Genomic DNA, 14,842 nt, shown 5'->3' with positions numbered 1-14,842 from the left:
GCTGAAAAGACAGATTGGAATTCAAAACTGCTTGGACATCTGGGATTTGTGAAGTGTCCTGAAAAAGGAAGCTCTCCAGGAGGGTTGGGCATTTTACAGGGGTCAGAATTCAGTGTGGGGATTCACTTGATTCAGAATTTTGAATAATAACTGGGCTGCCTGTATACAGGTTGAGAACTCAGCATGCTCTGTCAGAAGGACCTGTGCTCTGGGGCTGAGGTTAAAATGGTGATTCCAAAGGTTCTGTAGTGCTCTGAGATCTTGGAAGTTCTGGGAAGTCAGAATGCAGACATCTTGGAGAGAACCTCAGGCATTCGATTTAGACTACAGAAAGCCCGGTCCTTAAGAGAATGGATCACTCTTTACACTAAAGTGCCAACCTTAAGACAAAGGGTGAAGAAGTTGAGATAGTTTGGCTTGACAAGACAGTAAAAGGATCACCAGTAATTTAATTGCTTGCCTCAACAAAACCACACCCCGTAAGGAAGACATGACTCAGTCTTTATTTTGTGAACTGTCATTCACAATATCCCCCATACCATCAAAAATTACAAATTATGGAAAGCATGAAAACATTCCATCAAATAGAGAAGCATTCAACAGAAGCAGATACCAAAATGACCTAGATAGTGTAATTGACAGATAGGGACTATAAATATTTTTAAAGCTCTAAAGGAAAGTATTAAATAGTGAGTGAACACACAGAGGCATGTGTTAAGAGACAGGTATAAAGAAAGCATATAGAAATCTCTAACTAAAAAACATATTTGGTATGAAAAATTAGCCATTTGTGGCTAATAGCAGATTGGAGATAACTGAAGAAAGGTTAGTGAACTTGAATACTGATGGATAGAAATTATTAAGTTTAGCAGATTGAACAAAATATATTATGGGGACAGTTAAGCTGTCTAATGTAATCAGTTCCAGAGAGGAAATAAGGAGAATGGGACCAAATATTCATGTAATTGAAGCAGTAATGGCTGAAAACTTCTAAAATTTTAAGAAAAATATCAAGTTGGATAAATAAAATGAATCACACTTAGGCACAAAGTGGTCAAAATATTGAAAATTAATGATAAAGAGCAAATCTAGAGCCAGGAAAAAGCCATATCACAGGAGACCAACACCTGCAGTAAAACATAAAAGAAAAAAAGCTAACTTCTTTAGATTGAATAGAATGACACTGTGTAAAAACTTGGATTTGCAGGATGTAACCAGGAGTAGTAGGAATGGTAAATATGTGTGTAAATTAAAAAGCCTCTCTTTAAATCCTTTAAATTTCTTTGAAAGACTGTTTATGTACATTAAAAACAATAGCTCTGTATTATGTGATTTATTTATGTATGTTGATGTTTACATAACAACTGTTAGCACTAAGTGAAGATAAAAACAGAATCTTACAGTTGTAAGGGCTTATTATTTACATGAAGTGATAGAATATTAACTCTGACTTAGAGTAGATTCTATTATGGATGCATAATGAAATAATTAGTAAAAAAGATACAAGGAAGTATATTTAAAAGTAAAAGGTCAGGAGGACTGATTGCCTGTTTTCAAAAGTTACTGTAAAGCTGAGTAATCAAAACAATGTCATCCTGGCAATAAAGAAAGCTGAATAGAACAGAATAGAATCCAGAAATAAACCTACATAATTATGGACAACTGGTTTTTTACTAAGGAATCTGTGTGCAAAAAACACAAAAAAACCACTCAGATCTGTATCCCATACCATATTGAAGAATTAGCTCTGAGTGGACCTAGAAGAAACAGTAGAAAAATCTTTGTGACCTTGGATTAGGCAGGAGTTTCTTTGTCCATTTCTTCCAGATTGCCTATGTTATTGGCGTATAATTGCTCATAATATTCTCTTACTATTGTTTGTATTTCTGTTTTGTTGGTTGTTATCTCTCCTCTTTCATTCTTGATTTTATTTATTTGATCCTTTTTGATCAAACTGCCTAGTGGTTTATCAATTTTGTTAATTCTTTAAAAGAACCACCTCCTGGTTTCATTGATCTGTTCTACTGTGTTTTGTTTTTTGTTTTGCTTTGTTTTGGTTTTGATAGCATTGATTTTTGCTCTAATCTTTATTATTTCCTGTCTTTTGCTGGTTTTGGGTTTTATTTACTGTTCTTCCAGCTCTTTAAGATATAAGGTTAGGTTAAATATCTGAGACCTTTCTTCCTTTTTTAGGAAGGCCTCAGTTGCTAAATGCTTTCCTCTTATGACCGCCTTTGCTACATCCCAGAAGTCAGAAGTTTCTTTGATAGGACCCCAAAAGTACTATAAAAGAACAAATGGGATTTCATCAGCTTTTAGACTTCCATTCTTTTGAAGACACTGATAGTAGAAGGAAAATACAAACCGTAGGGTACTAGAACATCTTTACAGAGCATACTGAACTTTGATCCAGAATATATATAAATTCAGACTGTATAAATGCTAAAACTTAACAATAAGGCAACAACCCAGTGTAATAAATCGGCAAAAATACTTGATAGTTCAGTGGCAAATAAGCACATGGTAGTCATTAGAGAAATGCAAATTAAAGTGAGATAATATTATGTACCTCTTATAATGGCTAAAATTTAAGAGATTGACCATACTAAGTGTTGGAAAGGATGTGGATGAACTGTAAGTCTCATGTACTGTTGGTGGGAATGTAAACTGGAAGAACTACTTGGGCAGATAATCTGGCAGATTCTTAAAAAGTGAAACATTACCAAATGTTTTTGGTAATGATGCATTTGGTAATGATGCAGCTATTTGTCTCTTAGGCATTTATGCATGAAAAATGAAGGCATTTGTTCATTAAAAAAAACTAAACTCAGTTGAATGTTCATAGTAGCTTGTTTGTAATAAGCAAAGCCACAAACAATCCACATGTCCATCAACAGATGAATAAGATAGATTGCAATTTTGGCCTTATATTCCTTTGTATACAATGAAATACTATTCAGACATGTAGAATCAGCTATATTTCCTTTAAGAAAGCTCTCTGTCTAATGTGGGACTTGAACTCATGACCCCAACATCAAGGGTCTTATGCTCTATTGAGCCAGCCAGCCACTGCTAGAGTAAGGTATTGATACATGTAATAGCAGGAGTAAATCTCCAGATAATGCTGCTGTGTGAAAGAAATGGGGGGAGTACATTCTGTATGATTTCATTTATATAAAACCCAAGGAAATACAAACTGAAGCAGATTGGATTTGGGGGTGAGGAGAAGCAAGGGGGATGGGTTGCAAAAGGTATAAGGAAATTTGGGGGTGATGAATATATATACTTTCATGATTTCATGTGTGTTTGCATATGTTAAAAAATTGTATACTTTAAAATATGCAGCTTATTGCATGTGAATGATACCTCAGAAGGACTGTTTAAAAGGAAAAAGCCCATGGAGGAATTAAAATGGAATATTATCAAATATTCTATTAGAGCAATGCAAGAGAAGAACATCACAGAAATACCAGGCAATTAGAAAATAGATGTTAAATGTGTAGATGTAAATTAGCAAAAAAATCTTTTAATCTACTGGAGTAACCACTAGCTCTAGCACTTGAAATGTTCTATTCTAATGGAGAAGTATGTGTAGTGCCTTTGAGTTTCAAAAACATAGTATCAAAAGTAATAAGAATGTAAATATTTTATTTTTTAAAATATTGATTATATGTTGATATGGTAATATTTCAGATATATTGATCTATAATATACTCTTAAAATTAATTCACTCCTTATTTTTATGTGGTTAATAGAATATTTAAAATTACATGACTTGCAGAACAAGTCATTGGACATTAGTGGTTTAAGAAGTGGACATTGTTCTTTTGGCCATCAGTGGTTTAAGAAGTCCAATTAAAAGGCAAAGATTGACTGGATTAAAAAGCCAGGTCTAACTGCAGTATCTACTGCTAGAGTCAGGTTGAAGTACAAAGACAGGCAGAAAGTAAAGAGGATGGAAAATAATATTCTGTACAAACAATAAGCACAAGAAAGTTCATCTGATGATATTAGCCTCGGACTAAAATTCAAGACACAGGAGTATTACCAGATATAAAAATAGCATATTTTGTAGTGCTTAAAGGATAAATATGTTGTAAAACACTTGTATACCAGTGATAACAGCTTCAAAGCTTATTAAAAAATATGTGTATGTAAAACTAAAGAGAAAAACAAATCTACAGTCATTGGATATTTTAACATTTCTCATAGTAATTGATAAGACCGTTAGATCTTTAAAATAAGTACATAGAAGATTTGAACAGTGCTGGTCATTCAGCTGGGCTTAACTCATATTCACAAAACTATTCCCTAACTGCTGAAAAACTTTTCAAGTGTACATAGCACTATGATAGACTATATATTAGGACATAAAATGATAGATTTCAAATGAGTGAAAGCTCATCAGTATGTGATCATAGTGGAATTTTAGTAGGAATCAAAAACAGTAATTTAGGAAATTCCCAAATATTTAAAAATTGAACTTTGAGGTTTATGAAACTTCAAAGTAAGAAATAATAGATGTCTTCAGTATACTTTTTTTTAGAAAATAGAGAGGCAGAGAATACTCCAAATTCACTTTATAATGCTGCTGTAACTGATACCAAAACCTAACAAAGAGGATATAAGAAATCAAGATTTCAAACTAATATTTTTCATTAATATAAGCGAAGATATTCTTAACAAAATGTTAGATTATATCTAACAGTTTGTAATGATAATTTGTGATTATTGACGCTTATCCAAGGATTGTAAAGTCTTCACATTTGAAAGTGAATTCAGTGTAATTTATCACAATAATAGAATGGAGGGGGAAAATGTCAGAAGGAGAAAAAGCATTTAACAAATACAGCATTCATTTATGATAAACTCAGAAAACTAGTAAGGGAACATTCACACGTGAATGAGTGGCATCTAGTAAGAGCCTAAAACAAATTCTATTCTTTAATGGTGAAATATTGAATGTTTTCTCTTTAAAAACAGGCATGAAGTAATGCCTGTTTTCACATTTTCTCCAGCTTTTTGCTTACATAGGGCAAGTAAAATAAAAAGCATAAAGATTAGAAAGGAAGAAGTAAAAGTACTGCTCAGTCGACATGATTTTTAAAATAAAAACCCAAAGGAATCTACAAAATGTTGCATAGAACTGATCAATGAATTTAGAATGGTTATATGATGCCAGTTCAGTATATAAAAATTGTTTCTTGATATTATTAGCAAATGATTGGAAATGAAATTTTAAAAATCCATTTACAAAAATGCCAGAAAGACAGAAAATATATCAAGGAATAAATTTAACAAAATAATGTGGGCGGCACGTATACCAGTAACAATATAAGACACTACGAAGAGATGTTAAAGACTAGAATGAGAGTCATGTTCATGAATTCGAAGACTCTATATGTTAAAATGTCATTTTCCCCCAAATTGGATGGAACTGAATCTATAAGTCAGTCAAGCTCAAAAGGCTTTTAAATTGAAATTGACAAGTTCTAAAATTTATGTGGAAATAAAAAAGACCTAGATTAAAACCATTTTCCAAAAGGAAAAATAATGACATGATCTGATTTTAAGATTCACTGTAAACTTGTGGTAATCAGTTGAATATTAGCAAGATTAGTATTCACAGAATAGTGTACAGAAAGAAACTCCTACATTTAAGATCAACTGATTATTTACAAAGGTGCCTTGGTCATTCATTTGGGGGAAATGGTACCAGAAAACAGTTGGGAACACATATGAAAAAGAGAAATTGTACAGAAAAATTAGATGGATATATATCTATACCTAAAAAACTAAATACATAAAGCTTCTTGAAAAAAATAAGGAGTATATTTGTAACCTTTAGGTAAATGAAAAGTTTTTTTAAGGAAGACACAGAAACCACTACCCACGGTATGCCTCGGTTAAGCATCCCAACTTCGACTCAGGTCATGATCTCACGGTTTGTGGGTTCGAGTCTGGAATCGGGCTCTGTGCTGACAGCTAGCTCAGAGCTTGGAGCCTGCTTCAGATTCTGTATCTCCCTCTCTCTGATTCTCCCCTGCTCACACTGGCTCACTCTGTCTCAGAAATAAATAAAACATTAAAATAAAAACTACCCATAAAAGAATAATTCATAAACTAGACATTTCATCTAAATGAAAAACTTCTTATCAAAACATTGCCTTGAAAAGGCAAGGCACAGGTTGGGAAAAGATACTAATATTCACATATCTGGGCATATATCTGACAAAGAACTTGTATACAAAATATGTGAAGAATTCTTTCACATCTCTTAAGTACAAACAGCCTAATTTTTTTTTTGAAATAGGCAAAAGAGGGTATATGAGTGGCTGATAAGCACATGAAAGTATATATTTGTCATCAGGAAAACACAAGTTATAACCACTATCAGGTATGTCACACCAACTAGATTCTAAGCTAAAATTAAACAGATTGGCAAAATCAATGTTGAGGATGTGGAACAATTGAACAACTTACCCTTGCTTCAAAAAGTGTAAAATAGTTTGGAAAACAGCTTGGTAGTATCTTATAAAGTTAAACATGGACACAGCTTATGACCCTGTACTTTATGGTCTAGGATTTTTTCCAGGGTAAACATGTTCATTTTAAGACTTGTATGAGTATGTGTATAAAAATCTTTATTTGTGATGGTCCCAAACTTGATATTACCCATATGTCTGTAAGTAGGAAAATGTCGATGAATTGTGGTATAATCAAACAGTAGATCACTACTTATTTATAACAAAAGAATGATTATTAACAATTACAAAAACATAACTAAATATTAGTCGACATTCTATGAAACAAAAGAGGCTAGACATGAGAGTACTCACTGTGTGATTCCATTTTTATGAAGTTAAAGAACAGATAATCAGGTTTTAGTATAGAAGCCACAATAATGTTGCCTCTGGGTGTTGGGATTAACAAGAAGTACAAGGGAATTACCTGGGGTGTTGGACATGTTCTATATGGATTTACAAAGTTTTCAAACAAGTCCAGAATTTCTTCGAAACTATAGGCTACCTCTGGGAAGCTACTTCTAGTTTTATCTTGCTGGAATGTAAAGTATGAGAAGGGGAACGAATGACTTAAGTTTTGAGTTCTGATAGGTAGAGGTTTAGATACAGGATTTGATTTGTTATGGGAGCTTGGACTTTACCAGATACACATTTTAGAAAAGATTTTTCTTCCATTTGTGTTTTGTGGGGTGTGGAGTGAGGGGGTTATGACTGTACATAGGAAAGACAGTTAAACACTTTACAGTAATCTCTAGAGATACTAAGGTGTTCTGAATTTTAGGTTCTTAGACTATGGAGGAAATAATGTATCAAGAAATTAGAACTTCTGAGTTATTTGGAAGTAGACTGGTTTGGGAGAAGTATTCATTTGGGCTTAGAATCACTGGGTTGATGGATAATAGTCCCATTGACAAAGGGAAGATCATGGAAAAGGCGATTTGTTTTTGGTGGAAAGAAAGAATAATCTGTTACTATCTTTTTAAAAGTATCTTTAGGAAAGACACTTTAATGACTAAAGAATGAATTGAGGCTTCTGTACTGATGGAATAAAATTCCTTAAAATCTTGTTTTAACATAAGAAATTTACATGCATTTAATTTATTTTACCTTTATTCTCATTGGAAACACTGAGTTTTAAGATTTTTTTTTCCTTAACATAGAAATATGAGAGTCTGTGTATGTTCTCACAGGACCCGATTTGAATATTGTTGCTAATAAGAACAAATAGCATAAAAGACACTTAAAAACTTGTGATTATACTTGGCTGGAAAAATAGGCCATTGTCGGGGCATGCCTGGGTGGCTCAGCCAGTTAAGCGTCTGACTTCAGCTCAGGTCATGATCTCTCGGTTCATGGGCTCAAGCCCCACTCGGGCTCTGTGCAGAGCCTAGAGACTACCTCAGATTCTGTGTCTCCTCTCTCTCTGCTCCTCTCCCGCTCATGCTCTGTCCCTCTCTCTCAAAAGTAAATAAAACATTAAAAAATATATTTAAAAATATGCCATTGTCATCCAAGTGTCTCAACAAGGTACTTTTACAGACAGTATTAACAATGATATTTTTATGGTTATCAGATACAGAAGAGGATTTCATTCTTCTTCCAGCTTTATCCAAACTGTTTCCTCAAAATCACTTTATTATAGAATTCTGTTTCTAAAAACAGCTGTCTCAATGGCCTTTCCCTGATCTGTCCAGACATTTTCTTTTTCTATACATGCCATTTTTTTGTGTCAAAAAAAATTTAGAAGTGAGAAAAGTTAATGTCCTTAGAATCTTAGTGTCCAGTAAATAAGTCCGTGCATTAAGAATATTTTGTAATATATTAGTTCCTTCGGAAATAAAAGCAAAAGATTAAAAAAAAAAACTAGCTCCAACTAGTATTGGAATTGGCTTTTTTATTGAAAGGTATAAGTATTTGTCATTGGGGAGGAGGTTTGACAATTAAAAAATATGGTCTCTTTAATTTTTGAGTCATTTCTTCATAGCTCTGGATATGGACTATCCCTTTAAGTATACATATTTCTGCCAGTGATCCTGATTGTTATTCTGTAATAGTAGGATTTAATACTGCTAAAAGTGTGATATTTTGCTTTATGTGAGAAAAATGGAAATCATCCCATAGATTCTCAGAACTCTTTGAGATATTTTTATGTGAAGACATTTTTATATAATTTCATTTTGCTATAATGCTTTGAAGTATTCCAGCACATGAGACTTCTAGTTTACTTTAGCCTTCTACTTTTTCCTAGCTCATGCGTAAGGTATTTCTGGCAAGTAGGCTGTGCAGCTTCTTGAAAATGCAGAGTTATAGCCAATTTCTACAGTAAACCTAAAGATTATTTGTGTGGTGGCTGTTGGACTTGACTAAACAGCTAGCAGAATAGTAGAAGTTTCTTTCAGTATATACCTGCATTTCTGGTTAACTCTTCTTTGGAATTTCTGTTTTCCCAGATAGGAATGTAAAGAATATAAGTATTCATTGGGGCGCCTGGGTGGCTCAGTCGGTTAAGCGTCTGACTTTGGCTCAGGTCATGATCTCACAGTTCGTGGGTTTGAGCCCCGCGTCGGGCTCTGTGCTGACAGCTAGCTCAGAGCCTGGAGCCTGCTTCGGATTCTGTATCTCCCTCTCTCTCTGACCCTCCCCTGCTCATGCTGTGTTTCTCTATCTCTCTCAGAAATAAATAAAAACATTAAAAAAAAACATTTAAAAAAAAGAATATAAGTATTCATTCTTCATAACTCAGATTTTTTTTAACTTTTTTTTTATTTTTCTAAAGCCAACAGCTTTTATAACATTGTGTTTTGCCCTGAATCCTTAACTAAAACTGCTTGGAATTGCAACTGCTTTTTCTCTCAGTTTCACAGTTGTTAAGGATGCTACCAATGCTTTTTTATGAATGCTTGGGTCTGAAAGACTTCAGAAAATGAGAATGTACTTATCTTTCATTAAATAGTCCCATTTCCACTATATAAATAAGTAGAAGTAAAAAGTTCTGTAATGTTGCACTTCAGGTTGATAATGCCGTTGAAAGTATAGAATTAGAAAACTGGTGAATGAGTGGAACTAAAGTAATAGAATTACAAATTAAATGAGCAGGTGGTTTTTGAGACTTGGGTGTGTTTACATGAGCAAGTAAAGATAGGACTTTTGGGCCAAAACAACTTGGGGAATTCCAACCATTACTGAGAATGCATGCATAAACAGAAAGTTCAGAGCAGCTATAAAATGACCAGGGAAGTAAGAAAACTAGAAATGAATTGTTAGGGGTATGAGAACAGAGAGATTTGTTAAGGATGAGAGGGCTCACAGCATTTTGGCCACGGATGGAGTTAGTTAACAGATTATCCAGAATCTTGGTAAGACTGTTTATGTGAAAACTGCAGGTAAACACCAGTAAAGAACAAAGGTCAGTCGGAGGGGCGGGGGGCAGGGTGGAGAAGACTGATAAAAGGTGAATGAATATGGTCACTTTAGAATTGAGGCAGAAAATCACTTGAATTTGGCAGAGACGTATTCAAATAGAAACAGTTTTTACAAATTTTTACATATTATTTATTTCAAGTTTGAGAAGAACATCTTAAGCAAAAGGCTTTAAGAAAGCCAAATAATATAGGATATGGAAAATAATATGATTAAAGATTTCTGCAATTTATATACAACCTGTATGCCTAAATACAAGTATTACTATATTGTTGCCTAAGTTCTTAGAAATCATTTTAATTACTGGCTTTACATACACAAACCAAAAGTTTTTGGATTTACTCGGGGAGTGGAAGGGAATAGATCATGGAAAGAAGTTCAGATTGTTGTCTTTGCCTTTGAAAAATCCTAGACCTGTAACCCAGAGCGACCCAATTTTCCTTACTTCTCTATACATTTTCCTGTGCCCTTTTTCTTTTGTAGGGCTGGAGTGTTTTTATGTATGAAAGTGTGCTTAGTCATATGATTAAAGAAGTCCTTATTTCCCAATTTCATGTTCTTACATTCTCATTATCTAAAATGAAAACTTTGATAATATTTAACACCAAAAATAGGAATATTTAGTACTAAAATATGAATATATAGTATTTGCCTCTTCTAAAACTATAAACTAACTGAGGGAATATCAGAGTGTGATGAAAGTTTAAGTTTTGATGTTACATGGCTTTTGTAAGAAAAGGACAGATCCTCTGTTGGCAATTGTATATAATGCGATATTTGTCTTTAGGATCCATATATAGTGTAGTGGGTTAAGACCATAGGCCATAGAGTCATATATCCTGAGTTTCAGTCTTTTTCTATTATTTCCTGTCTTTTACTACTTAGTGTCTGACCTTGGTCGACTTAACTAGCTCTTATCCATAAATGGGATTCTACTATAGAGTTGTGCAGTGCATGGCATGCAGTTAACTTGCAGAGAATGTTAAATATTGATGTAAAAGAAAAGTAGCTTCAAAAAAAACAGGTTATTTATTTTCTTTGACTTTCAAAATGATTCCACCCTTCTGTATTATTTAGCTGTTTTCACACTGTCCAGAAATTATCTAACACAAATCCAAAACAATAAACTATTCTATTTTCTTTATAATAGGAAAATGCAGGCTATTACCTTTTGGGGGTCATATTCTAAAAATAATTTGAAAAGGCAAGCTTTTATGTATGCAGTAATACATATTATCTTTATTGTGATGTATTTTTCTTGTCTTTTTCCTCCCAGAAGAAGGACAGACTAAATTAGGAAAAACTGAAATTTACTGATACCATAACCTATAACTCACGGGGCTCTAGTTTGGATTATGAGGTATTCATTCTTGTTATTCCAGCCAACGAACGAACAGGAACAAAAATTATCAGGATTCTGTACTCCGTTTGCTTTGTCAAGAAAAGGCTTTAGTCTTACATAAGAGTATGTTTGTATGCCAATTACAAGTCTTAAAGTATATATGTATTCTTAAATTCCTGCTTTATTTACATTTTCAGCTAACAGACCCAGTCATTATTTTGTTTAGTAAAATGCCACGAAACAGAAAATTCAGACTCTTTCTTTTTTCAGATATGTTCAGATGCTTGTGTATGTACAGATCTTCCTTAGTTATGAAATGAAGTGTAGAGGGCTTCCTTTAGTTTTTCATATTTCTGGAGTGATTAAGAGCTAGCCAGCAAGATTTTCATGGTAATATATCCAGAGGGCAGAGCCTATTACTCTTCTGTACAAAACCATCCAAGGGGGATTTCTAAAGGCATTGGCTGGCCATTCCTGTACATAAACATCAGTAAAGCTCTTAGAGTAAAATATGACTTAAGTTTAACTTAACAAGTTAATTATCAAGTGAGTTCACATATTATTTCCTCGAGATTACTTCTTTGATCATCCAATATAGTCACTATCATAGCACTAAATCACTATAAGGGATTATTTTGTTCATGTACTAGTTAGTCCACCTCTCCCACTAGACTGTCAGAGAGCATTGGGGATCTTACTGATCATTTTGTTCACTGTTGTATCCCCCAGACCCTCAAACAGTGCCAAACATGTTCTTAATACTTAGTAACTCTTAACAAATCAATGTGTAAATGAATTTTAGAGCTCTTAGAGATCAAGCTTAGAATTTTATAGATACTGTTGAAAATATATACACACACAGCACACACACATAATGTTTATGGATAGTGTTGATTTGGGGAGTACCATGAAGTATCTAAAATTATACACAAGTGGAGTATACATACATATTTCTCAGTGTATTCAGGATCCATCATTTTAGTTAGTTTCAGAAATATCCTTAGTCTTTAGATGATTAGGAACTACCCATGTGGAATACTGGATTCATTGCAAGTTCTTCAATCAGTTTTACATAAAACATCACCTATTTTATTATATCTTTAGTAGGACTTTTATTTTTGGTGAGGCTTTGGAATAAAGGGAGGGAGGTAACTGATTTGTTAGATAAAAATACATCCGTTTATTTTAAAGGTCAGAGTAACAGTTAATGAGTGTTGTATTACATAGATGTTGATAGTGACAAAATACTTAGGTGGATTAAGTGGTAATATTAATAAATTAGAAGAGACCCATTGTAGGTCAGCTGTAATGTGGATTGACTGCATAACTGTTTTTACAACATTGTCTTCCTTGATGCCACTTTTTCAGTACAATATTTTCCAAATAAAGCCATTTATAATTTCCTGTCACCCTAATTATTGTTGTCACAATTTTACCTTTTTTTTGGTATTTCTGTTAGTCTGTAATAAGATGATTAAATTGTAAGATAATTGTGTTCTTTAGCCATTGGAAAATTACTTACTGAAATTGCGTTTTAATGTTTTTGCTTGTCATTTGTTACTCCTTACATATATATACTGTTCAGAAACATTTACTGAGTAGTTACCTTAATTCTTAACATAATTTTATTTGATAATAATTGGTGGATATGATTTTTCTCTATTCTTTTAAACGCCTAGTTTTTTAATTTTTAGGAATTATTCAGGTATACTCAGCTATGTTTTTAAGTTCTTTTTTAAACTTTGTTTTGTGGGTTTTTTATACACATGAGGAAAATTAATAAACTATTTAATGTTTTTCAGCCAATGGTAATGATAGTAAAAAATTTAAAGGAGAAGATAAAATGGATGGTGCTCCTTCTCGTGTACTTCATATTCGAAAGTTACCTGGTGAAGTGACAGAAACTGAAGTTATTGCTTTAGGCTTACCTTTCGGTAAGGTGACCAACATCCTTATGCTGAAAGGGAAAAATCAGGTATGCATCTTTCAGGACTGATGAAATTGTTAAGCCCCACAGTATTCAGTATGTGTGAATTAGCTGTCTCCTAATAAAAGGGTAGAATATAGTAGGTCCTAACTTTTCTAAAAGAGCGTAACAAAAGTCTTAAAGACTGACTTTTCGTGGTAATGGTGTTTGGGAAGTTAATAGTAGGGAGCCAAAATGTATGAGTTAACTATAGTTTTTAAATTTTGCCTTTTGAATTCACTTTTGGATTAACTGAACAGTTATAATGAGATTCTAATACTTCTAATGAAGTATTTCTTGTATTATGGCTCTAATATCAGAGAAGTGTGGACACTAGTAGCATATTCTACTTTAAGCTTACTTAAGCTTCTACTTTAAGCTCATGGAAATGTTAATCTTATAGCATTAGGAGAAAATAGTCATTAGTCCTAGATATTCTTCATTTAATAAATGTACCTGTGGCAGAGGGGCCCAGGCATATTAAAATTTTGTTTTAAAATTTCTAATGATAGGGGTGCCTGGGTGGCTCAGTTGGTTAGGCATCTGACTTCAGCTTTAGTCATGATCTCCTGGTCTGTGTGTTTGAGCCCTGCATCAGCTCCGTGCTGACAGCTCAGAGCTTGGAGCCTGCTTCAGATTCTGTGATACCTCTCTCTAGAGCTGTCACTCTCCCACTCATGCTCTGTCTTTCTGTCTCAAAAATAAAATAAAACATTAAAAAAAATTAAAAGATTTCTAATGATATAATTTAGAAGAACTTGTGAAATTTAACATTCTCTCTCACTAATCTGACATTTCATTCTTAATTTATTTCTTGGTCTCCCAAGTTACACTGCTTTAAAAATGACTGAGATTTCTTATGTTCTAAGAGTAGTAAAAATCTGATATTAGAAAATGTTTAGATTTTATTTTCTTTAGCTTTTGTTGGGGGGACTACATTTGTGGTATATGGAAAATAAGGATAAGTAAGGATAAGTAACTGGGAAGGTATAGTCTAGACACTGATTTTCCTCAGCTGAATGTATTACACAGATATTGAAGTTTATTTGAATATCATTCATGGTATTAAAATATTTGCTTTTTAAATTTTCAGGCATTTTTGGAACTAGCAACAGAGGAAGCCGCTATTACTATGGTCAATTACTATTCTGCTGTGACACCTCATCTCCGTAACCAACCAATTTATATCCAGTACTCCAATCACAAAGAACTAAAAACAGATAATACATTAAACCAAGTGAGTATGTGTAGGTACATAAATAAAATGGCCTAGGATATATTAAGAATCTCACACATATTAACAGAAAGTAAAAATTTTTAACCATTCAAAAGACATGGGCATTTTCTTGTTATTTTAAAGGCATTTTCTTACAATATGTCCCTAAGTATTAAATATTATGTTACTTTACAAAAAGTATGTGGAGTCTATAATTTGCATGTTTTAAATTGGTACTTGATGAATTAAATAATTTTTTTTTCTAGTCAAAATGTTCATTTTCATGTTACAAGTTCAAATTTTTGTGTAGAAACATTGTAATGAGATTGGGCTTACTATTAGCATAAACCATAAGGCTCTGTTGCTTAGAGTTT

General features: G+C 33.1%; 1 protein-coding gene across 5 annotated transcripts in view; it reads left to right on the top strand.

The window, feature by feature from the left end:
- Positions 1 to 14,842, top strand: part of PTBP2 (polypyrimidine tract binding protein 2) — a 78,446-nt gene that overhangs the window by 28,695 nt on the left and 34,909 nt on the right. For all 5 annotated transcript variants that reach the window (XM_077746181.1, XM_077746180.1, XM_077746179.1 and 2 more), the window contains exons 4-5: positions 13,089 to 13,261; positions 14,346 to 14,489. In XM_077746181.1, coding sequence (XP_077602307.1) covers positions 13,089 to 13,261; positions 14,346 to 14,489 — 317 coding nt within the window. The remainder of the gene's footprint in view (positions 1 to 13,088; positions 13,262 to 14,345; positions 14,490 to 14,842) is intronic.

This window comes from Crocuta crocuta, unplaced genomic scaffold, assembly GCF_008692635.1.
Source record: "Crocuta crocuta isolate KB4526 unplaced genomic scaffold, BGI_CrCroc_1.0 scaffold48, whole genome shotgun sequence".
Classification (NCBI taxonomy): domain Eukaryota; kingdom Metazoa; phylum Chordata; class Mammalia; order Carnivora; family Hyaenidae; genus Crocuta; species Crocuta crocuta.
Note: the sequence above shows the minus strand (reverse complement) of the source record. Positions and strands in the feature narration are given on the sequence as shown.